This window comes from Phyllobates terribilis, unplaced genomic scaffold (assembly GCF_046119375.1).
Source record: "Phyllobates terribilis strain yellow unplaced genomic scaffold, ASM4611937v1 Scaffold_2__4_contigs__length_985480577, whole genome shotgun sequence".
NCBI lineage: Eukaryota > Metazoa > Chordata > Amphibia > Anura > Dendrobatidae > Phyllobates > Phyllobates terribilis.
The window spans coordinates 174695411-174721689 of record NW_027362762.1 but is presented as its reverse complement, the minus strand read 5'-3'; the positions used below and the strand labels follow the sequence as shown (position 1 = coordinate 174721689).

At 41.7% G+C, this 26279-nt stretch overlaps 2 protein-coding genes across 4 annotated transcripts in view; both read left to right on the top strand.

Moving 5' to 3' along the window:
* Positions 1-10658, top strand: part of KIF5A (kinesin family member 5A) — a 150811-nt gene extending 140153 nt beyond the window's left edge. For all 3 annotated transcript variants that reach the window (XM_073663305.1, XM_073663303.1, XM_073663306.1), the window contains 4 exons: positions 506-588; positions 5586-5613; positions 6255-6375; positions 9891-10658. In XM_073663305.1, the coding sequence (XP_073519406.1) occupies positions 506-588; positions 5586-5613; positions 6255-6333 (190 nt within the window). In that variant the 3' untranslated portion in view covers positions 6334-6375; positions 9891-10658. The remainder of the gene's footprint in view (positions 1-505; positions 589-5585; positions 5614-6254; positions 6376-9890) is intronic.
* Positions 10659-21307: 10649 nt separating this feature from the next.
* The window catches only part of PIP4K2C (phosphatidylinositol-5-phosphate 4-kinase type 2 gamma), a 70061-nt gene continuing 65089 nt past the window's right edge, over positions 21308-26279 (top strand). The window contains exon 1 of the mRNA XM_073663302.1: positions 21308-21682. Coding sequence (XP_073519403.1) covers positions 21335-21682 — 348 coding nt within the window. The 5' untranslated portion in view covers positions 21308-21334. The remainder of the gene's footprint in view (positions 21683-26279) is intronic.

Below are 26279 nucleotides of genomic sequence, written 5' to 3'. Positions count from 1 at the left end.
AGATCAACCTTTTTTCACCAGTTTGCACATTCTCTATCAATAGGTAACCCATAATGCCAAAGGTTATGGGTACTAGATTCTGCAATGGGACATTGATCCAGGGAACTCATCTTGCCTTCCTCTGGATAACGTTAGGTTATAGGTTGATCTCGATGGACTTGTATCTTCTTTTAACCTTTAAATTATTAAACTCTGGATGCAGACAAGTCAGCCAAAGATTCATCTTTTTTTTACTTCATCAAACAATCTGGTTGTAGATGTAGCACTAAAGGCGGCACGTGAGTGAGAGTCTTGCACCGGACCGGCCAAGGCAGAAGGATTTCAGAATTTACTGTATTGATCATTTAATTATATTTTTGTATTTTATAGCAATTAAGGGATTTTTTTTGCCTTGTATTTTTCTTTATGCATTTTTTACCAAATTTTATACTGCATCTTACCAGATCTGAAATATTTAACAGACTACGTATTGTATTAACACAAGGCTGACTTTTTTTGTTTCTAGTTACACCAACCCATGTTCCACTGCAAGAAGCAGTTCTTCCACTAGCAGCTTGCTTACTTACCAGAAGATGAATGTGGACAATGGTGAGACCAGTAAATCATACGGCAGAAACTATATGAATGTGTTATTGCAGGGGCATCTCAAAGTGTGAGGATCACCCCAATCATTGGTCAGACATGGTGGCAGGGGCAACTGTGACAGAAGTCATCTTATCCTGACCCCTTTTGATGCAAAGGCCGCAGCAATATCTGATTTAGGAGCTACGCACACTTCAGGTTTTGTGGTCAGTTTTCATTAGTAAGGTTAAGTTCCCACTGACCAGTGTTTTCTTCTTATTATTATTTCTGATTATTGGCTTGTTTAACATTAAGTTCTTGGTGAGTTTTTGATGTTGCATATTTTCGCAGTGCAGAAACGCAGCATCGTAGGGTATGTCCACACTTAACATTTTTCCCTATTTTTTTCCAAGAAAAACAAGAACACTGCATTTTACTGTCCCAGAAAAGAGAATGAGATTTCTGAAATCTCATGCACAAATGACTTATTTTTTCCTTGCAGATTTGAAGCAGTTTCAGACCTGTAGAACGTCAATTCTCTCAGCACACGGTTTCAGCGTTTTTGCAGTTTTTTTCTCTCATTCTAAAAAATTCTAAAAAGTTTTTGTTGTGTCAAAAATGCAGCGTTTTACAGGTCCAGCAAAGTCGATGAGATATATAGAAATTTCCTGTCCACTGTACTTTTTTTTATTCAGTTGAAATTGACTTGCGGTGCAAGTTTCACATCCACAACATGTTAATTTCGCTGAGTTTTATGTGCAGATTTTTCCCATATAATTGCATTAGATGTGGAAAATCCGCAGGTAAAAAATACACATGCGTTTTTTGTGCATTTCGTGCGGAAACTCACTAAAAAATGCACGTAATCTGCACATGACTGTATCAATAAAGTTCTGCCAAAGCCAAATACCAGGAAGTATCAAAAACAAAGCAGCTTTATATAAAATGTAACATATCAAACAGAAACAAAAACGCAGCATCAAAAATGCTATAAAGTACATATAAAAAATGCAAGTAATCATTCGATCAGCAGAGGAGCCGGGGAGAATGACTCGCTGCAGCGAGCGGCCCCGGAGCTCCCGCTGCACTCAGTGAGTGACAGGACACCGCTCGCTGAGCGCAATTCCGGAGCCCCTCGCTGCAGGAGTCATTCTCCCCGGCTCCTCGGTGTGATCGGTCGCATGGATTACAGCGGGGAACACTTAGGACAGGTGAGTATAAGGATTTTTTTTATTTTATTCTTATTTTTACAGGTGGACAGTGCGGGAGCAGAATACTACTAATGTCATCATGGTCCCCTGCTGGTGCTGATCGCAGCGCCGGCAGGGGACATTGATGAGGACATTGATGAGGACAGCGTTCAGCACCCAGCTCTTGGGAACAGCACTAACTGTACCGCTGATTCTCAAGCGCCAGTACGTGTCACACGGATGGCATCCGTGTGCGGCATGTGTTTACACGGACCCATTGACTTGAATGGGTCCGTGTGATCCGTGCTGCCGGCCAAAAACTAACGTGTATGTGTGGATCACAAGGACACAGAGTCCGTGAAAACACACTGACATGTGCTCAGACCCATTCATTGTCACCACACGTACTGGAAACACTGACGTGTGAAAGAGCCCTTACCTTTTGGCCAGGTTTTCATGTTTCATATTTTGCCCTGATTTCACTTATGGATTGTTTGCATGTAAAATTGGCAGCATGATGCACTACCAACTAAGTGGACAAATTTAATCCTAATTTAATCCAAGCTATGAGTTTTTTTAACCTCAGCATGTCAATTTCTGTTGCAGAAACATAGAGTTTGTCCTGAACCTGACAGCCTCAGATATGTCTGAGTTAGTTTCAGGAGACCTACACTCAGTCAAGTGTTTCACAGTCCGTGTCCGGACCACAAGATCAGGAGCATTCAAGGGTTTCCTGACCCAAAATCAAGTCTCTTATATTCCTATGAAGTTGTGGTGTTCAGGCCAGGTGTGGCCGGCCCAGAGATCAGGGACATATGAGCGCAGCCCTTTACATCAGGGCTTTCTAATCTTCTTTTTATTGTAATATTGCACTAATGTCGCACACTTTGGTCTGAAAATAACATTTGTTTGACATCTAATAAATATATTCTCATGGCAGATTAGCAGAAATCATGGGGCCGGCAGTAAGAGGCATTATACTTTTATCCTATTCATAAAGACTCAGAGGAAAGTAGCACAGTATGTATGGCAGCATTAATCTACATTATATCCAGGGACCAGATAGCGAGCACTGTCACCGACCTGCACATCACCCATTACAAGTGCATGTTAGTATTCGATTATCCAGTTAGCTGTCTTGGAATAAAGTCCAACAGATTTATATCCTTTGTCGCTTTCCCTGAGTACCATAAAAGAATACTGTCAGCTGTAAAATGAGGGTGCACATCCCACACGCAGATACGGAGTGGACAGATTCATGTATGGAACGTTTTTTTGTAAGTATAGTGTGGTGTCCGATAGTTCAAATCTTCCAATACTCCAGGAACCAAAGGGTGAATCCATACAGGACAGAGTTGCTGTGGATTTTACCAGTGGGTTAGGGTCGGTGGGGTCGGTGCAGAGAGAAATCACAGTGGATTACAGTACAGTAATCTCATCCACAGGCTGAGGACATTGTTGATAATGGAGACACAAGCATGTTGTTTGCTTCCAATTGCACGGCATGTTCATTCTGTTGTGCATATGGGACAAATTTTTCAGGCCATGTGCACACTTTCAGGATTTTTCAGTATTTGGTGAGTTTTTTATCTCAGTATTTGTAAGCCAAAACCAGGAGTGGAACAATCAGAGGAAAAGTATAATAGAAACACGTCCCAACCTCTGTATTTATCACCCACTCCTGGTTTTGGCTTACAAATACTGATGTAAAATACTGACCAAATACTGAACGTGTGAACGAACGTGGCCTTATAAGCACATTTTGCTCCAGATTCACTTTGAATTTCACCCCCGCTGTATTAAAATCAGTAGGCCTCGTACACACGTTGAGTATTTGGTGAGTTTTTTACCTCAGTATTTGTAAGCCAAAACCAAGAGTGGGTAAAAAATGCACTCACCAAATACTGAACGTGTCGATATGGCCTAAGGCTGTGTATTTTTGCTGCATTAAAAACTCAGCATCTTAGGCCACGTTCACACGTTCAGTATTTGGTCAGTATTATACATCAGTATTTGGTCAGTATTATACATCAGTATTTGTAAGCCAAAACCAGGAGTGGGTGATAAATACAGAAGTGGTGACGTGTTTCTATTATACTTTTCCTCTGATTGTTCCTCTCCTGGTTTTGGCTAACAAATACTGATGTAAAATACTGACCAAATACTGAACGTGTGAACGTGACTTTACAGTTCCAGCAAAGTGGATGGGATTTACAGAAATCTCCTGAACACTGTTCTTCTTTTTTACTCAGTGTAAACTGACTTGCGGTGCGTGTTTCAAATCCGCAACATGTCTTCTCTTGCGGCTGCGCTGAGTTTTATGTGCAGATTTTCCCCATAGACTTGCATTAGATGTGGAAAATCCCCAGGTAAAAAACGCATACAAGTCTTTAGAGCTTTTTCGCTGTGGAAACGCACTAAAAACCCATGTAATCCGCACATGACTGTATCAATAAAGTTTTGTCAAAGCCAAATACCAGGAAGTATCAAAAACAAAGCAGCTTTATATACAACATGACACACCAAGATGAAAACTGCAGGGTCAGAAACGCGATAAAAACGCCCTGAAAAAATACAGTAAATATAATACGCAAGTAACCTAATTTACTTACCGTAATAGGTGCAGAAAATATGCAATATTAAAAACTCACCAAAAGCTCATTGTGGGAACGTAGCCTAATACATGTGGATTCACAGCGAAAATAATGGCATCAATTTTTGTGGACCGTCAAGGCCACGTTCACACGATCAATATTTGGTCAGTATTTTACATCAGTATTTAATAAGCCAAAACCAGGAGTGGGTGATAAATACAGAAGTGGTGACGTGTTTCTATTATACTTTTCCAGTCCTGGTTTTTGCTTACAAATACTGATGTAAAATACTGACCAAGTACTGAATGTGTGGCCTTAAAGTACCAAGGGAGACGTTTTTTTGGTTTTGTTTTTTCTTTATTTTTCACTTACTTTTCTTTCTTCAATAATAAGCACATTAAAAGCATAATTCCTAATAGTCCACAAAAACCTGCTGTGTTGTAAGATGCAAACCTAAGCATACATTATTACAGTAATCTTTGTGGGATTAGACTGCTTACCCCGTATATTAATATAATAATACCTGTACATGGAGTATAGTGTCACGCCATGTGTTCGGTGAGTAAGACCACGTTCACACGGTCAGTATTTGGTCAGTATTTTACATCAGTATTTGTAAGCTAAAATCAGGAGTGGGTGATAAATGCAGAATTCTATTATACTTTTCCTCTGATTGTTCCTCTCCTGATGTAAAATACTGACCAAATACTGAAGTGTGAATGTGGCCTAATGGTGATACTTGTAGCCACCAGTCACATTGCAGCATCTAATTGGTTTCTTTTAGAATTCATATCATGACTGTTCGATTGCTAAACAGGATAAATGTATACTTTATGGAGTCGGGAACCTACAAGCTCATTCTTTAATGTGATCACAAGTCCCTTTATTGACCCGTTTTCGTACTCTAGCCAGAAAGCAGGGTAAATAAGCTATTCTAGCTGCCATACCGCCGGACTTGTGCAGGCAATTACTGCTCAACCATAGAATTATCGCTAGGAGGCATGTAAAGTAATAAACCACAAAGAAAGTGTGCGAAGCAATGACCTCCTGATCTCCAAGGATAAAAAGACATTTTTCTCTTAATGTGATGCGTTATATTATATTTGCTAACCAGCTGCTCAGTGCATTATAATGTTATACTGTGACTTTTGGCAATGAAGTTCATAAGTTCATACATAATTGGTGTCCTATTAAGAGAATGTTTTTTTTTCTGTCTTTTCTCCCTTTGTGCTGACAACAGGCAATGCTACAGACATCAATGATAACCGGTGAGTCACGGGAGCATTCCCATGTATGTGCACACAGCGTGTTGTTCAGGCGAATGCCGCCTAGAACCCACCTGAAAATGCACTAAAGATCATAAAAAAAGAATAAATATATGCACTGCAATGTCAAAATGACATATTATAGCTCATCATTAAACTATGTTCATTCATTTGTCTTATAATTCCTTTAAAAAAAAACAAAAAAACTCCCTCCTCAATCCCACAGTTGTGTTTTGTTTACATCTCTAGTGGGAATTCTGCACCCTGTAGTGCTACCAGAAGTTATTCCATAGGTCATGAAGAGTACTTTGATAAGAGCACTTTTTATTTTATTCACAACATATAAAATATATCATAACCCATCGATAAAAAAACATGCCGCAAACAATGATCCACCTTGACACATGGTTTCGCCTTCTTTGCTTCTGCTGGGGGATGGAACCCTAATATATTGTCCTATTGTGGAGAACATGTCCAAATAATGAAAGTAAAGTTGTACATAGCAAGCAGATTGATTTTTGAAATTTGGAAAATAAGTCAATCACTTTATTTGTTGCCACTGTTTTTTTGGCCTCATTATTTCAGTTTGTGATCTTTTGTTACATGTTTAATGTGCTTTCATTTTCTGCTTTATCTATTTGCAGAAGTGACTTGCCATGTGGCTGTGAGGCTGATGAACAGTCCCAGTTATTTCCCCTTCACCAGGAGACTGCAGCCAGCTAATAACAGGGTTCACTAAATGTGTCTTTTCACCTGCACTTCCAGGTAAGTCAATGGAAAGGAGTTTACATTTAAAGGGAATCTGTCACCAAATCTGAGAGCAGCAGGATGTAGAGACAGAGACCCTGATTCCAGCGATGTGCCACTTACTGGGCTGTTTGATGTAGTTTTATAAGCAGGAGATTATCAATAGAAGACTAGTAAACCTACTGCCATGTAGTCCTCCATATTCATGAGCCCTGTATAACTCCGTCCCCACCCTATTGCACAGTGGACACAGAAAGCTGCCAATCAGTGGTGTAGGCGGAGTTATACAGCGCTCAGCATTCAGAGAACTGCTAGATCTGCAGCAGAGAAAACACTGATTGTATCAAAACTGCAGCTACCAGTAAAGTAAGTGACACGTCGCTGTAGTCAAGGTCTCTGCCCCTACAGTTACTCTCAGATGGGGTAGCAAAAATCTGGTGACAGATTCCCTTTATTTGTATTAAAGAGGAATTACGATCTTACACATTTATTGCATATCTATAGGAAAGCCATAAATGCCTGATATACTGGCAGAACCACAGGTTTTGTCACCTCTGATTCAATGTGACCATAAGTGAATTTTCCATTGAAATCCAAAGAGGTGGCCTGTTGAAGATAAGCAAAAGCCTTTCATTTCAGAGGGAACCTGTAAATAGTGATCATCTGATCTCCTATTCTTTTGATAAATTAGTGTCTGATTATTGGGGTTCTGTGGATATGATATAAATGTACAGGTTAAGAATACTCCTTTAACCCCTTGGCGTTACAGCCAGCTTTATTACAAACCATTTATCTTTTCCACCTATTTATTGTTACATTCCAGGAGCTACAACTTCTTTTTTTTTTCAGCAATTTTGTTTGGGGGGGAGGGGATGAGTTGTATTTGTCAGTAGAATCATTTTGGGTACATATAACCTATTACCAATCACATATTTTACGTTATTCACTTTGCTTCAGAAATAAAGTGTTAGCTTTATTCTGTTGGTCAATATGAATATGGCAATACCCAATTTATATAGTTTTATGTCTTATTATTTTGTACAATAAATACAAACTTAGAAAAAAAAACAACTTATTTTGGGTCGTTCCAAGAACCCTAAGTGTTCAGCTTTCATACAGCAACACTGATGGAAAATTTTATTTATATTGTGACAAATTGTAGTTTTTTTTTACTATATTGTACTCTGACACGTTTTGATCACTTTTTATCACTCTTTGGGAAGCAAAATGAACAAACAACAAATTCTAATTTTATTTTTTCAATTTTTTATAAATTTCGATCACCATTAGGTATAATTACCATGTTGTCTTTACTCTATAGGTCGATATGACCATGACAGCACAAATTTATATGGGGTTTTCTATGTTTTGCTACTTTTGCGCAAAACATTAAATTTATTTATTTTTTGGTCACCTTATTCTAATAGCTATAACTTTTTTAATTTGTCTGCACAGAGTTGTGTGAGGGCTTGTTTTTTTGCAGGACAAGATATAGTTTTTACTGAAACCATTTTTGGGTACATACAACTTTTTGATCACTTCATTTTTTATAGGAGGCATAAAAAAATACCTAAATCTAAATGTTTAACTTTAATTTGGGGATCGATATGATTATGGTCTTACTCAATTTTTTTTTCATGTCTTACTACTTTGCACAAGTAAATCACGTGTTTTTTTTTGCTGTCATATTATAAGAGCCAATGTTTTAATTTTTCTTGCAGAACTTTTTTTGACATAACTAGCTGTAATTTGAGGCAAGATGAACAGAAACAGCACTTACAGTTTTCATAGTTTTTTTTTATGGCATTGAGCGTGAGGAATAAAAAAACCATACAGTTATAAAGTTTGGGTTGTTACGAACCCAGCGATACAAAATATATGTTGTTTTGCTAGAGTTTTTTCCCCCGCAAACATACCTTTTTATTTTTAAAACTGTGATTTTTATTTTACATTTATATATATTTTTTTAAAACCTAAAAGCATATACATATTTTTTTTTTTTACAATACTTACTAGTTCCCCTTTGATCGCATTGATAATGCACTGTACTACCATGTAGTGCAATGCATTACCTAGTCTGTAAGTGTTAGGGCAGAGACAGACTGCTGTATAAATTGTTCGATGATCGCATCGCACTGCACGGACTGGCCGGCACCTCTCCTGACCTGAGCACGACAGCATGATGTATTTCTATGCAGCTGTCAAGCTCAGGTCAGGAGAGCAGACAGCCAGTACGAGGTTTACAATGCGATCCTCGCACGAGAAATACGGCAGTGTGTCTCTGCCCTTAGAATTACAAGCAGTCTATTAGACCTAGGATGTGATAGGCGGAGGACCATGGCAGACATGGAGCCATAGTCAGGCATCCTTAGCAATTAGTGTTCCCCCTTTATCAAACTCTTCACATCGCTATCACTATTGACAGTGGAATCTGATGGGTCAATGTATTGGGATTGGAGTTAAGTCTGGTCCCATCACATGCAGCAGGAGCTTAGCTGTGTATTCAACTGACTCCTGCTATGGATGGCATGGGCACAGGTCTTGTCCCCATGCCACCCCTGTGATGGAACTATATGGGAAATTGTGGGAAAGCACTTGCAGTCTGAACACACAATTACGTCATTTTGCAGGAAGCGGTTAGGTGAACCCCTTTACTCCTTTAGAATAGCATTTGCATCTACATATTTATGGTATATCAACAGAATATGATAGAAATGCCTGATAAATGTTGGACCCACGCATATCTCGAGAATGGGGCGTTGTCTTGAACCATCAGGAATTAAAAGCTCTCCAGGCAAATGTCTCCATTCACTTCTTTTGAAACTCTGAAAATTCTATATACAAGAAGAAGTTTGCAAAAATACAATATTTGATGTGGAATTTTAGTTTGGTGCCTTTAGATTGGGCACACCTTACTTTTACCAAACTGCATTGGCCTGCTGTAATTTGCAAACTTAGAAGAGGCATATATAAGAAATAACCAAAATAGATGCACATAGGGTTTGTCAGGGAGCTAAGGGAGGAACAAGTCGCAGTGTAGGTGTTCACCTTATGATGGGCACAACTCAACTGTAGGCTTGATAAAATATCCACCATGCCCCCAATATCCTCGTCCGACAGATGCCAAACAGAACCGGGAGGAAAACCAAGCAGAATGTAGAGCTTGAGGCCCTAGTGTTTCTCCAAATAATGGCCAGTCTTGGGTGCAAAAGATGGATGACTTGAGAAGTATTAGGTTTAGGGTCCCATCAAAGTTGTGGTGAAGCGGCTGAAACGAGTTGTGTTTTTACAGATAATTAAAATAAATATTGGCTACACCTCAATGACGGACCTCATCCATCTTTTTGCCCAAGACTGTCTATTAGGAGAAACCCCCTACCTTACATTTTGTCACATGAAACTAGCTACTTTATGTAGGACTAGAGCAAAAACACAGAAGTTTCCGTCCGGTAATGCAGCGCTGTTCTTTCCCCTCTAATGCACTAATCTATTGATCTCTCTCTGCTTTTTTCTTTCTTCTTTTCCACTTCCAGTCTCCAAAGGAACTGAAGCTTATTCCCAGCATGCTGCAAGTTAGCTTCCTGTGGCCTCTGCTGCCAAACATTATCTCCCTCCCTGTATGACTCTAGCTCAATGTCTTTCTACCGTGCTCTGTTAACGTACTGTATACTAACAGCTGCTAATGTTTATTCTATACCTTTGCAATGCACTCAATTATGTACCCACTTGTGTTTTAATCTCAGTCCTCTAGGGAAACTTAATGTATACCTGTCAAATCACGCACTGTGTCATTAACCTGGGGTTAGTAATGTATCCAAAGGAATGGAATAAAATGTGACAATGAAAATGATGTATAGTTGTCTATTCAGTACTTGACAATACGCTGGATGAGAACATGGGTAAAGAGAAATTTTCATTAAGAAACAACATTTTATATCTAAGTAAGGACTATACATATAAGTGACCATTTACAAACCACCTGCGTTCAGTCCCCAGTATTTGCCAAGAATCTAATGCAAAGAAACTCAGGGGAAAATGTAAAGCAGCCAACGCAGCAGCATCGTACACAAATGGTCGGCTACTTTGCAGAGTAGAAATCAAGAATAAAACTTTAAGGCTAGATAAAAAAAACAAAATAGGATAAATAATGAAACTTTCCCTTTTAGTGAGCATGATCCATCGCACTGTTCTGTCTCCAGTGTATGTCTGTGTCTTGAATTTACAGATACTATTTATTATTGTTTTATTTTTTAATTGTAGAGTAAGTTGGGCAATTTCCAATAAAGATAATTCAACTCTTATTTTGTTTTTTTTTTGTTTTTTTACTTTTTTTTCTTTTAAATGTCAAATTTGGTGAACTACATAAAATGACTGCAACAATCTGTAAGAATCATTATATGGATCCACACTTTCCCCAGGACCCTCTATTCATTCTGTGTATTGTTCTGTATGGGTTGCATTTTTGCCTCATCAATTAGTAGTGATACATGGTAGGGTTTTCAGTCCCTTTTAGGCTATGTTGCTACGATGAGCTTTTGGCAAATTTTCGATGCTGCAAAATTTCTGCACCTATTGTTTAAATTAGGCTACTTGTGTTTTTTCATTGCGTTTTTGTGTGCGCTTTTTTTTACATGCGTTTTTGCTGTTTTTTACCTGCGGATTTTCCACATCTAATCAAGTCTATGGGAAAAATCCGCACGGAAAACTCAGTGTACCCGCAAGAGAAATTGACATGCTGCATCGCAGGTCAGTTTACACAGTGTAAATAAGAAGCACAGTGGGCAGGAGATTTCTATAAATCCCATCTACTTTGCTGAATGTGTAAGACGCTGCGTTTTACACACAACAAAAACACGCAGCGTCAAAAATGCACCAAAAGCTCATCGTGAGAACGTAGCCTAAAAGTCCATGGATTTGGGCACTTCATATATTGGGACTATCTGTACACTTTTAAAGGAGTTGATTGAACAACCCTTACTTAATTGCTTAAGCACCCCACAAAAATAAAAAAAATCATATACTTACCTCCCAGACCAACGCCACTCCTGCGATGTTAGTCCTGGTATTTCGTTTAGCCGCGTGACATTGTTATCTCATGTGACTGCTGATTGACTGCAGCCTTCACCTATTTGGTTAGAACGGACATCTGATCTTTTGGAATACTAAAAAGGCTGCAGATGATTAGTAATTATTATTCCTTTTATTACTTATTATTATAGCACCATTTATGCCATGACACTTTACATGTGTAGGTTATACACAATAAAAACAAATAGCATAATCAATAGAAGTCACCGACTGGACAGGAGGAGATGCCGCTTATTGGTCACAGCCATCATGCGACCACTGGGAATCACATCACCTGGAGTGCCACTAGTCCAGAAGGTAAGTATATGATTTTTTATTTTATTTCAGGCACTTAAGCTATTAAGAAGGGGTTGTCTATTACTATATAACGCAATTAAGGCTTCAAGCGTCAGTATTTCTTAGACAAGTTGTGCGATTGGTTGTCATGCAACTATTTTAGAGCTACTGTTAATAAAAAAAGCAAGAAAAAAAACTAAGAAAAAATTGCAAACAGGTTTCATGCAAGTGGCAAGTCTCACTCAAGTTCTCAACTTGTGCCCAAAAATGTAACAGATTTGGATTTTTTTTGCAAAGTTATCATTTTCAGTGCAACCCATTCTACACTCACTATATGTGATTTACATGTCGCCATGTGACCCTACCGTAAGTCTTGGAAGTTGGTAAATGTCAATAGTATTTTATAAATAAATGTAAATGCATAATTGCCAACTGTTCAAGACTTCCCAGGCCCTCTGGGCCTAAAGGGGCGATGTTCTTCTAAACCATGACTGGGCCTGGGGCTTTCCTAGAAGGATTGGGGGGCAATACTTAGACGTCCCCAGAAATGTTAGCAACTATGTAGATGTATGTATAAGTATGCGCTACCAATAAAACGGGATATCTGGTGTCCTCATAAGCATTATTAACTGACAAAAAATGTATGGTGCAAATTTTATGTGGTCAGTGCATAGAATTTAGGATTTTTTCAACCTACTCAAAGTGTTAAAGATCAAAAACATAACAAAAAAAGCCTCACTAAGTGCTGATTGGTGGGGTTTCAAAGGTCAAGGCTCCACCAATCAAACGTGGACGGCCTATCCTAAGGACGCCCTAAGGAAACTGAACCTTTATCCTTTGCTATTCTGTTAAATGGAACCCATTGTTGTCATCAATTAGCTAGAGGCCGCGGAGAGGATGACTGTAATATTCTTCAATGAACTACTGTTAGGAAGTCCAGCAAAAATGCCTGTACCATGTTCTCTCCTTTATATCATATACAGTTGTGCTCAAAAGTTTACATACCCCGGCAGAATTTTGTTTTAGAGAATATGAATGATAACAAAAAAACTCTCTCTCCACTCATGGTTATTGGTTGGGTGAAAGCCATTTATTGTCAAACTACTGTGTTTTCTCTTTTTAAATCTTAATGACAACCAAAAACATCCAAATGACCCTGATCAAAAGCTCACATACCCCAGTTCTTAATACCATGTATTGCCCCCTTTAACATCAGTGACAGCTTGAAGTCTTTTGTGGTAGTTGTGGATGAGGTTCTTTATTTTCTCAGATGGTAAAGCTGCCCATTCTTCTTGACAAAAAGCCTCCAGTTCCTGTAAATTCCTGGGCTGTCTAGCATGAACTGCGCGCTTGAGATCTCCCCAGAGTGGCTCAATGATATTGAGGTCAGGAGACTGAGATGGCCACTCCAGAACCTTCTCTTTGTTTTGCTGTACCCAATGACAGGTCGACTTGGCCTTGTGTTTTGGATCGTTGTCATGTTGGAACGTCCAAGTACGTCCCATGTGCAGCTTCCGGACTGATGAGTGCAAATGCAATGCAAAACACCATACATTGTTAGCTATGTCTCTTAGACCTAATGAGGCTGGTGTACTTACTTTTAGAATTCATATCAGGATGGCTGCATGATCCTTTTTTAAATTTTTCCTAATTAATAATAAAATTCGGCCAGTTCCAACTGCTAAAACATATCCAGCTCATATTAATATCAGGATTTTACAGCCATTCTAACATGGAAGTTCAAAGTAAGTACACCAGACTCATCAGGTCTAAGATCTTATTAATGTAAGCAGTGTGTATGACGACACTTTAAAGAGGTTTGCTGAGAATACATAATTGGTGTTGATGGGGCAGACACGGACTATGTATTAAAGAGTTCATCCCAACTTCAGGAGCGCATCGCTCCCTAGCCTCCAGACTTCCTAATTATTAGGGGATGGATGCTCCTGATCGACAGTTCAGGCCAACTGCATTGTGCTCTCCCATTGCTGCTATATGAGAAAGCTTTGCTTCTTCTACATTTGGAAGTGCAGCTTTGCTGATTGATGGTGGTCCTGGGGTACAGACCCCTGCTGATCAAACATTAGTGGCCAATTTGATGATAGACCATGCATGGTTATTACTGGAAAAACCTTATTAACGACTCAGGTTGAACGAATTTAGTCCAAGAGGAATCTCCTTCGGCTCACTAAGCAGGATTTGCCCGATCTAGGCGCCTGCTTCCAAGGCTGGGTGATGGAAGAGCTGCACCGGTTGTACAAGATTGAGAAGTCACGGACTACTCCTTACCACCCTCAAGGAAATGGGGCCTGTGAACGCTTTAATTGGACACTGATCCAAATGCTCCGCACGTTGGAGGAAGATCGGAAGGTACGATGGCCTGAGTTTGTGGCCGAGCTGGTGTGGGTCTATAACAACCGAGTGAATAGTGCGACGGGGTTCACTCCTTATACCTTGCTGTTCGGACGAAAGGGGCGAGAGATCACCGAGTTAGAGCTGGACCCCGAGGAGGACTACCCACGGACGGGGGTGTCTTCCTGGGTCCGAGAACATCGGCATCGACTGCAGACCCTCCGACGGTTGGTACAACAAAAGTTTCAGGAGCTCAAACATCATGAGACATTGCCTCTTTGAGGGACAGCTCTAAGGCCCGGGTAGCGGGTGTTGGTTCGGGACAGGCGGCCCCGGGGCAAATTGAGTAGGCGGTGGGAACGGACCCCGCACCGAGTGAAGCGCAGGATTGGCGCTGAAGGACCTGTGTATGAAGTTCAACCCGAGGGGGCTGAAGGAGCCCCTACCAGAGTGGTTCATCATAGTGTGCTGCGACCCTGTCTGTCTAAAGATGACGAGGGTGGAGAAGAATTACCTGCTTCTAGAGAGGGACCTGTCACAGTTGCCCCAAGCCACGATGTGGACGAAGAAGAGTTGTTGATTCTACCTCCAAGCCCCAGCACCCGATTACCTGCAGTCCCCAGTGCAGACGGCGAGGGAACAACATCGGTTGAAGCCACCGGGCAGGCGGAGATTGGAAATCCGAGTGACCCTGCACCCCCCATCGGTCAAACTGAGTTACGCCGGTCAGAACGGACAACAGCAGGAGTGCCTCCTTACCGCTACGAACAAGATCAATTCACATGGTACCATATCGTCCAGGAAGTCCAAGAATGTGAACATTTGATGAAGGAACTCTCGCCCGTGGAATGGCGAGTTAAAGGAGAGCGGGGGTGTAAGGGGGAAGACCGGGGTGTAAGTACTTTCAGAGCAAGGGATCCGGAACTGCCGGGGCCGTACCTCTTGTTGCAGGGGGAAGACAGACTGCAAGCAGAGTAGTCATGTGACAGGGAAGCAGGGGGTGTGTCGAGAGAGAGCTGGGAGGTCAGGTGACAGAGCGACTCCTGGTGTGACTAGAGGGAGGAAGAGACGAGTACGTTTTGCGTGGGAAAGCGGAGCTGGATCCGGCTCAGCAGAGCAGCGTGAGAGGGTCCAGGCTCCTGGCTCCAGGACTGGGAGCAAGAGCAAAGTGCAGTGGACCGGAGGAGTCAGGCCGACTAGAGAAGAGACGCAGGGTCGGTGGAGCTGGGCACGTGAAGTGCCGTGTTATGGACTAGAGGCTCAGCGGGTAAAACCGGAGACCGCCCGCTGCTGCCAGAAGACAGAGCATTGTTTGGGCGGGGAAGCCTGAAAAATCAACACCGGCATCAGCGTGCATCTGCCTTGTGAGGAGCGAGAGTCAACTAAGTGAAAAAAACTGTTGATTATAACCGGTTTGACTCTGCTACATCCAGTTAAACTGTGAACTGTCAGTGATAGACTTTTACCTGCTTTTCCCTTGTTTTTCCCCTGATACTCCCTGCGTGGAGATTTACCCTGTTATTATAAACGTCCCCTGTTTATTAACCCCGTATTAGCTGCTCTGTGTTTCTGTGTCACTGCATCTAAAGTGCCCGTGTTACACAATCATTAAAGTACTATGCACCATAACATGGTAATTATGGTTATCAACTTTAACAGCCATGAGCCATTTTAATGTTAAATTGCTTTGTGTAGTAAAATTTCAGTTTTCTGCCTAAAGATATAGAAATATTTGACATCTTCCAATTGTACACATATGTACAACATAGAGAAGCCTATTTCATAAGGGCTTGTTGACCCATCTGTATCTATGAATGAGCAACAGACATTAATATGTGTTCCAGGTACCCAGCACTGATAAATATAGGCAACTAGAATGCACAAAATGTGAGATAATTACATGTAAATACATATGTACACTCCTCAACATTGATTTTGAAACAGCAAAAAGTACAGTTGCAGCATTATGGAAATCATGGGATGCATAGACATAATAGTGATATGCTAATGATGAAAAAATGGAAACAAAATGTTTAAACATCTGGATTTTTTCAGTATCCAATATGAGTGCCATGTGCAGAAACACGGGCACTTACACACCTTGGCTGCTATCAGTAAGGTTATTAATGGTTGTCTGTGGATTTTTCTGCCATTCTGAATGCATTTGGGCAAATCTTCAAGGTCTACTGCTGGCAGCTCCATTTGCAATTGCCGACCGATGACGTCCCAGATGTGTTCGATGGGAGATAAGTCCGGAGACGCTGCACGTTTAGGCCATGCTGGCTGCTCACATTAGCAAGAATAACATGAAGCCCGGCATTGTGTTTTTGAAGAACATCTCCTGCGACACTTTGGAGAAATGGCCGTATCATTGATTCCACCAACAAATCAATGTAACTCTGAGCCTGGCTTGCCAACCCTCCAGAAATTCCAGGACAGCCGATAAAAATAGGGCACTTTTTTGCCCTGTCTGTAAAAAAAAATTCAAGGCATCCGTGATTTTTTGAAACTGAAGAAATTTATACAGATTATTTTGACTGTAACTATCAGCATTTTACAGTTTACAGTGAATGCATTTAATGTTTCACATCAGAAGTATGGGCTGTATACATGGATCACTTATAATAAAATTGATGTATTACGGTTTTCCAATGTGTCCAGAAAAAATGTTTTCTGTCCATGATTTTTTGATAAGCTGTCCAGAAAAATAAAAAGTCAAGTTGGCCACCCTGCCCCGAGCTGTACCTGGAGCGGATATTATATATACATACACAAATTGCACTACATCAATATTGTCAAGATGAAACCCGGTGACAGTTTCCTAGTATTTCAGCGGTGCATTATGGACCTTTACCTTTGCACAAATTTCATTAAGGGCTACAATTTTTCACAATACCGATTCAACACAATACTACAACATGCTGACAAAACCCCCGACAGTGCACATCATAACCACTCGGTGGCCAGACTGAGGACCTTCTGATAAGTGATACCTGAAGGTTTCCTTTGCCTGACCCTGACATGTTTAGTCTTCGGATACAATTTGGTTGTTACGGGTAAGAAGGTTTGTTCTCAAGTTTGATGTATAAGGTCCTATGTATGAAGATGGCTAATTTAACGTGCCCAAAGTAAGCCACTGGTATTGGATCTGATAGTGGCCTGTTCTCTCCATTGAAATGCACAAGCACGCTCAAGATGAGTGTTCATTTTCATGGTAAAGTGTTTGGTTTTCTAAAGTAGCAAGCTTTAATGTCAATGGTCCACATTGTTTAATCAAGTAACGCCAGGTTTTGGTTATTAAATGGGATAAGAGATGTCTCTAACACCACATGGCAAGGTCTGAGCATGGGATGTGATGCATGGTCTTTCCGTGGGTCTCCTGACCAGAACTTGCCAGCCTCATATATGTCTAGGCTGTCATGTTCGGGTGAGGAGACCCGTGGACAGTACGTGCACCACCGTCCATGCTCAGACCTTAGAAAGCAAAACTGGAAACAAATGGGTTCACCTGCGCTGCCGTCGAAGGATGAGAAAAAGCAGAATCCACATGTATGCGGTTTATTCGTCCACGCGTTTTGAAACACATTGATGAATAAACCACATTCATTTGGATTCTGCTTTTTCTCATCCTTCGACGGCAGCACAGGCTAACCCATTTGTTTCCAGTTTTATTTTCTATTGTTCCCCGTGAGTCTGTAGCAGCCTAAAGCCTTATCAGTGGTTGTGTGCACACAACCCTACCAGGTGAGCACCAATGTGCATGGGCTTTAATAACTTTCCATCCTGATAAGACCCTATTGTGTTCTTTGTCCTTTGTAATCACACCTCCTCCTCCATGCTTCACAGTGGGAATCAGGCATGTAGAGTCCATCCGTTCACCTTTTCTGCGTCACACAAAGACACGGTGGTTGGAACCAAAGATCTCAAATTTGGACTCATCAGACCAAAGCTCAGATTTCCACTGGTCTAATGTCCATTCCTTGTGTTTTTTAGCCCAAACAAGTCTCTTCTGCTTGTTGCCTGTCCTTAGCAATGGTTTCCTAGCAGCTATTTTACCATGAAGGCCGGCTGCACAAAGTCTCCTCTTAACAGTTGTTGTAGAGATGTGTCTGCTGCTAGAACTCTGTGTGGCACATTGACCTGGTCTCTAATCTGAGCCGCTGTTAACCTGCGATTTCTGAGGCTGGTGACTCGGATAAACTTATCCTCAGAAGCAGAGGTGACTCTTGGTCTTCCTTTCCTGGGGCGGTCCTCATGTGAGCCAGTTTCTTTGTAGCGCTTGATGGTTTTTGCAACTGCACTTGGGGACACTTTCAAAGTTTTCCCAATTTTTCGCACTGACTGACCTTCATTTCTTAAAGTAATGATGGCCACTCGTTTTTCTTTACTTAGCTGCTTTTTCCTTGCCATAATTCAAATTCTAACAGTCTATTCAGTAGAACTATCAGCTGTGTATCCACCTGACTTCTGCACAACACAACTGATGGTCCCAACCCCATTTACAAGGCAAGAAATCCCACTTATTAAACCTGACAGGGCACGCCTGTGAAGTGAAAACCATTTCCGGTGACTACCTCTTGAAGCTCATCAAGAGAATGCCAAGAGTGTGCAAAGCAGTCATCAAAGCTAAAGGTGGCTACTTTGAAGAACCTAGAATATAAGACATATTTTCAGTTGTTTCACACTTTTTTGTTAAGGATATAATTCCACATCTGTTAATTCATAGTTTTGATGCCTTCAGTGTGAATGTACAATTTTCATAGTCATGAAAATACAGAAAAATCTTTAAATGAGAAGGTGTGTCCAAACTTTTGGTCTGTACTGTATGTCATTGTAAAAGTGTGTCAAAATAAGTGTTTGATACACTGCCGGTTTTGCAAGTTTTCCCACTTACAATGAATGGAGAGGTCTGTCATTTTTATCGTAGGTGCACTTCACCTGCGAGACAGAATCTAAAAATAAAAACCAGAAAATCACATTGTATTATTTTTAAATAATTAAATTGCATTTTATTGCATGAAATAAGTATTTGATCACCTATCAACCAGCAAGAATTCTGGCTCTCACAGACCTGTTAGTTTTTCTTTATGAAGCCCTCCTACTCAGCACTCATTACCTGTATTAATTGCGCCTGTTTGAACTCGTTACCTGTATAAAAGACACCTGTCCACGCAATCAATCAATCACACTCCAACCTCTCCACCAAGGCCAAGACCAAAGAGTTGTCTAAGGACACCGAAGACAAAATTGTAGACCTGCACAAGGCTGGGATGGGCTACAGGACAATAAGCAAGCAGCTTGGTGAGAAGGCAACAACTGTTGGCACAATTATAAGAAAATGGAAGAAACACAAGATGACTGTCAATCTTCCTCGGTCTGGGGCTCCATGCAAGATCTCGCCTCGTGGGGTAAGGATGATTCTGAGAAAGGTCAGGAAACAGCCCAGAACTACATGATAGGACCTGGTCAATAAGCTGAAGAGAGCTTGGACCACAGTTTCAAACATTATCGTTAGTAACACACTACGTAGTCATGGATTAAAATCCTGCAGGGCCCTGTAGGTTTGGATTTCTTTTTCCCTTAATAATAAAGTCCTTCATTTAAAAACTACATTTTGTGTTATCTTTGTCTAATATTTTAATTTGTTTTGTGATCTGAAACATTTAAGCATGACAAACACGCCAAAGAATAAAAAATCAGAAAAGGAGCAAACATTTTTCCACACCACGGTGTGTGTATATATATATATATATATATATATATATATATATATATATATATATATATATATATTACAAATACTCAAAATGGGTTAAAAAATAAAAGAATATTTAGTATAAAAGAAAAAAAATGCTTGTCAAACAACCCCTTTAAATGATGGTGAATAAAATCTACTTAGAGTGTCATATGTCTCCCAATATATCACATACAGAGCGAGTGTAAGACAAAAAAAAACTATTTTCGTTTTGCCTTGTTCTCCAGTTTTTTCATAGTAGGCATGAATGAAGAGTCGGCACTACCTCTACAATGTCAGTCATTACGAATCATCTCTGATCAGCAGTGGTGATATTTTCAGCCTAACCCAACAGTGAATGGTGTGAAGTGTTCACAGCACAAGAGTAAAATACCAAAATATTAGACGCGGCGTTCAACGACTTGATATCAAATCATCTAGATCGATTTATTCAGTGCGTAGACAAACGGGTGAGAGGAAATACAAAGCTGACAGCACACAGATGTTTCTCACACGCACTTGAGATCCCTACTCTCTTGATGTATGGAGACCCCAGATATGAGTACACCGTGCTTTATTCATGCTCGCCCATCCCTCCTCCTGAGCAGTAAGTATTCTTCTCTCTGACATGGAAAATACTGTATATAGCTTAAACACAATCGAGTTTTCTTTCAACATTAACGCTATGAAATGAAATGATTCTGCTGTTATCCAGGGCCGGCCCGAGAGATTACGGCGCCCTAGGCGAAACTATTTTGTTGCGCCCCTACTATTCTTGGCGAGTGGGCCCCTCTGCTTCCTCAGGGCCCCGGCACTTGCCCTGGTGCTGACGCCTGCCCTGTAGAAGCTGGGAGAACAGCTGTGTCGTGACAGGACGCGGGGCTGAGCCCTCCAATCAGGACAGTCCGGCCAAATACGGTACGGTTGGGAGCTATGACTGATGAGTGAACCGGTGCCGCCCCCATTACTGAAACCCAAACGTTGTCGGAAGGAATAAAGATCATTTCCTCCCAGCAGCGGGGGTCTAAGTGCAGCCGCCGGGCAGGTTCAGAACGGTATGAACCTGCAGATTAACCCCATAGCTGCAGGTTAATAGTATTTTTTCATGTGACAAGTTCCCTTTAAGTTGCAGCGGCAGCTGCTGGCATCTGATTAGAATTGTGGGACCCCCATTTTCCCGATGGCGAGGAATGCCTCACCTAGTAGACATTTATTATTATTTAGTAGGATGTTTAAAGTTTCTTTCACAGTGATGATAGGACTGCAAAGGCAAGATATATGAGCAGAGCCAGAGTGGGATATGGCAGGAGCAAGAAAGGACTGAAGGAGTTGGGTCATAACCTGGGCAAATGTGCACACATCGTTGTGGACAAGAACTGACACAACCCGGGCGGACAATACCCATTATTTGTGACACGCCCTGTCCCTGCCACTAGTCAAAATGGCTGCTGCTCTCTGACATTCCAGCTTTCTCGGATAAAATCTCCATGGCGACGAGGGCGCGCCTGGCGTTCAGTCACGTGACCCATGAGCCGGTTGGGTGGAGGTAGGGTGCTGCTGCGCAGGCGCGCACGGCGCTCAGGTGAGTTGCAAGGGGCGGAGAGAGCCAACAGTCCCGGCGGGCGGGGGAGCACCGGCTTGGGACAGAAGAAGAAAAAGAGGAGGAGGCTCGGGGGTCGTGGTGGCTGGCGGCCCCGTGGTGCTGACATGTCTTCCAGCGCGGTGCCCGTTACTTCCTCGGCAGCTGTCAGCATTCTGCCAACCACGACTGCCAAGACGAAGACCAAGAAGAAACACTTCGTGCAGCAGAAAGTGAAGGTGTTCCGGGCCAGCGACCCGCTCGTCAGTGTCTTCATGTGGGGAGTCAATCACTCGGTGAGGCCCGGCCTGCGCCCACGGGTGACGGGAGAGTGCGGGGCACCTGGAGGGGAGCGGGACGGTGCCCGGGAGGGAGGTCCTGACGTGGTACCCGGGGGGAGGCGGACACCGGGAGGAGGGTGGTGACACTATGCCACCTGTAGCTCCAGAGGAGAACCAGAACTACAAGTCCCAGGAGTGATACAGCCTGCGGTAATGCTGATTTATCTTACAGCAAAACTACACGTCATGTACAGTATATACAAAATACAGAGCGGCTACATGTTATAGTGCACCCCCTTATATACCCTGCACACAGTATAGTGCACCCCATTATATACCCTGCACACAGTATAGTGCACCCCCTTATATACCCTGCACACAGTATAGTGCACCCCCTTATATACCCTGCACACAGTATAGTGCACCCCCTTATATACCCTGCACACGGTATAGAGCACCCCCTTATATACCCTGCACACGGTATAGAGCACCCCATTATATACCCTACACACGGTATAGAGCACCCCATTATATACCCTGCACACGGTATAGAGCACCCCATTATATACCCTGCACACGGTATAGAGCACCCCATTATATACCCTGCCCACGGTATAGTGCACCCCATTATATACCCTGCCCACGGTATAGTGCACCCCATTATATACCCTGCCCACGGTATAGTGCACCCCATTATATACCCTGCCCACGGTATAGTGCACCCTGATATATATACCCTGCCCACGGTATAGTGCACCCTGATATATATATACCCTGCCCACGGTATAGTGCACCCTGATATATATATACCCTGCCCACGGTATAGTGCACCCTGATATATATATACCCTGCCCACGGTATAGTGCACCCTGATATATATATACCCTGCCCACGGTATAGTGCACCCTGATATATATATACCCTGCCCACGGTATAGTGCACCCTGATATATATATACCCTGCCCACGGTATAGTGCACCCTGATATATATATACCCTGCCCACGGTATAGTGCACCCTGATATATATATACCCTGCCCACGGTATAGTGCACCCTGATATATATATACCCTGCCCACGGTATAGTGCACCCTGATATATATATACCCTGCCCACGGTATAGTGCACCCTGATATATATATATACCCTGCCCACGGTATAGTGCACCCTGATATATATATATATATACCCTGCCCACGGTATAGTGCACCCTGATATATATATATACCCTGCCCACGGTATAGTGCACCCTGATATATATATATACCCTGCCCACGGTATAGTGCACCCTGATATATATATACCCTGCCCACGGTATAGTGCACCCTGATATATATATACCCTGCCCACGGTATAGTGCACCCTGATATATATATACCCTGCCCACGGTATAGTGCACCCTGATATATATATACCCTGCCCACGGTATAGTGCACCCTGATATATATATACCCTGCACACAGTATAGTGCACCCTGATATATATACCCTGCACACAGTATAGTGCATCCCCTTATATACCCTACACACAGTATAGTGCACCCCCTTATATACCCTACACACAGTATAGTGCACCCCCTTATATACCCTACACACAGTATAGTGCACCCCCTTATATACCCTGCACACAGTATAGTGCACCCCCTTATATACCCTACACACAGTATAGTGCACCCCCTTATATACCCTGCACACAGTATAGTGCACCCCCTTATATACCCTGCACACAGTATAGTGCACCCCCTTATATACCCTGCACACAGTATAGTGCACCCCCTTATATACCCTGCACACAGTATAGTGCATCCCCTTATATACCCTACACACAGTATAGTGCACCCCCTTATATACCCTGCACACAGTATAGTGCACCCCCTTATATACCCTACACACAGTATAGTGCACCCCATTAACTCTTTTACCCCTGAGGCCTGTTGTCACCTTCATGACCAGACCAATTTCTTTAATTCTGACCAGTGTCGTTTTATGAGGTAATACCTCTGGAACGCTTCAACAGATCCCGTTGATTGAGTTTTTTTCGTGACATATTGTTCTTCATGATAGTGGTAAAAAAAATGTTGATATGATTTAAGTTTATTTGTGAAAAAATTGGAAATATGGTGTAAATTTTGCAATTTTCAAACTTAATTTTAATGCCCTTAAATCAGAGATATGTCACACAAAATAGTTAATAACCTTTCCCAAATGTCTACTTTACATCAGCACAATTTTGGAAACATAACTTCCTAACAAAAAAAATAAATTATAAGGGTTAAAAGTTGACCAGTGATTTCTCATTTTTACAACAAAATTTGCAAAACCCTTTTTTTAGGGACCACATCATATTTGAAGTCACTTTGGGGGGGTCTATATGACAGAAAATACCCAAAAGTGACACTATTCTAAAAACTGCACCCCCTAAAGGTGCTCAAAACCACATTCAAGAAGTTTATTAACCCTTCAGGTGTTTCATAGGAATCAATGGAATGTGGAAGGAAACAATGAACATTTAACTTTTTTTCACAAAATGTTTACATTAGACCCAAATTTTTACATTTTCACATTGGGAAATGACTAAAATGGCACCAAAATGTATCCCACAATTTCTGCTGAATGTAGAAATGCCCCATATGTGGCTGTACAGTACTTAGTCATACGGCGAGACTTGGGATGAACGGAGTTCTATTTGCCTGCTGGAGAGCAGATTTTTCTAGAATAGTATGCGGACTCCATATGCAGAATCCCCTTCAAGTGACCCCATTTTGAAAATTATACCCCTTTGTGAATTCATCTACTAGTGTAGTGACGATTTTGACTCCATGGGTGTTTTCAATAAATAAGCAGCAGTGGATGTTGTTGAGTGAATATTGCAAACTGCCGCTGTAGTGACCAGTATGTTGTAGTGACCAGTACATTGTACCCAGCTCGTGCTTCTGGAGACATTCATGTAAATTAGGCTTGCACTCATCACTACAGAAATGTCAAACGTGTGGATTCTAAATGTGGTTTAGGCACGCTGGAGCTCAGAAGGAAGGGGGACATTTGGATTTGGAAGCGCAGAATTCATTGGATTTCTTTTGGGGGGTGAGTAGCCATTTCGCTTTTCCAGAACCTTTGTGCTACCAGTAATGTGGAAGACCCTATACTTCCGTAAACAAATGACTGACCTGAGTGGGGATTTGCTTTTTTTTGTGAATGGAGTTAAAGCTTTTATTGGGAACTTTTTACATAACATTTTGGATCACATTTATCTGGTGCTCTACACTGAGCACTTATTTCGGGGTTTCCATCTAAATCTCCTAGTGACATGATTCAGATGAAACCCCAAAGGCATCCATTCACTATAATGAGGCAGCAGAGTTACTCTGGACTCAGTCTGGCCTCTGTTCAGCAGTGTTCTTCTTTTCAGAAGTGCACAAAACTGTGGCCAATGGCACTTTTATGCACGACTAATAAAAAGATGGGCACCGGCGTATCACAGGGCAGACTGTGTCCACAGTGCCTCCATCTGCCTCATTACAGGGAATCTTCCGCCAGGGGTTATGTTTGAATCACATATTTTAGAGATTCACATGGAAACCCCGGTGTAAGCGTTCAGCGCAGGATATTGTGCGCAAAGCCTTACTGCAATCTGTAGGAGGCAGAATGAACAAATCAGCAGCAGGTCAAGAATTGGTTTTATTTATTTTTTACGCCATTCCTCATGCGGTGTAAGTGATTAGACAACTTTATTCTTCGGGTCGGTGCAATTGCAGCGATACCAGATTTATATCAGGTTTTTATATTTGGCTTCTGTCACACACTTAAAAATGCTTTTTAGTGTAAAAACAAGTTTTTGCATCACCATATTTTGATAGCTATCATTTTTTCATATTTCTGCTGACAGTCATGTGAGAGCTTGTTTTTATTGGTACAGTTTTCAGGCAAATGACCTCTTTTGATCGCTTTCTATTCCTATTTTTGGTAGGCAGAATGAACAAAAACCAGCAATTCAGAAATTGTTTTTTGGGGATTTTTATTTTATGACATTCCACTTGTGGTAAAATTGATAAGGCAGCTTTATTCTTTGGGTCAGTACAATTACAGCAATCCTACATTTTATATAGTGTTGTTTGGTTTTGTTTTTTTATGTTTTGGCGCTTTTACACAATAAAAACTACCGTATATACTAGAGTATAAGCCGACTTTTTCAGCCCATTTTTTAGGCTGAAAAAGCCCCCCTCGGCTTATACTCGGGTACATACTTTATTGTAAATATATTCCGGTGGTGGGGAGGGGGGGGGGTTGCGGCGGCGGAGGATCGGGGCACATGCAGTAGCCGCTGCTGCAGCTACCTTGTGTGCCTGCTGCTAAAGGAAAATTAATATTCACCCTTCTCCCCGCTCATGGGAGTGGAGAGGAGTGAATATTCATTTCTTTAATAGCGTGTGCACAGTGTCAGAAGCGCCGCAGCTCCTGCTGCGGCTCAGCGATCCTCTGTGCCCACTACTAAAGAGAATGCGTATTCACTCTTCTCCATGCCTATGGGCGTGGAGAAGGGTGAATATGGGTGCACACGCTATTAAAGAACAGGAATATTCACTCCTCTCCACTACCATAGTCCCGACGTGGAGA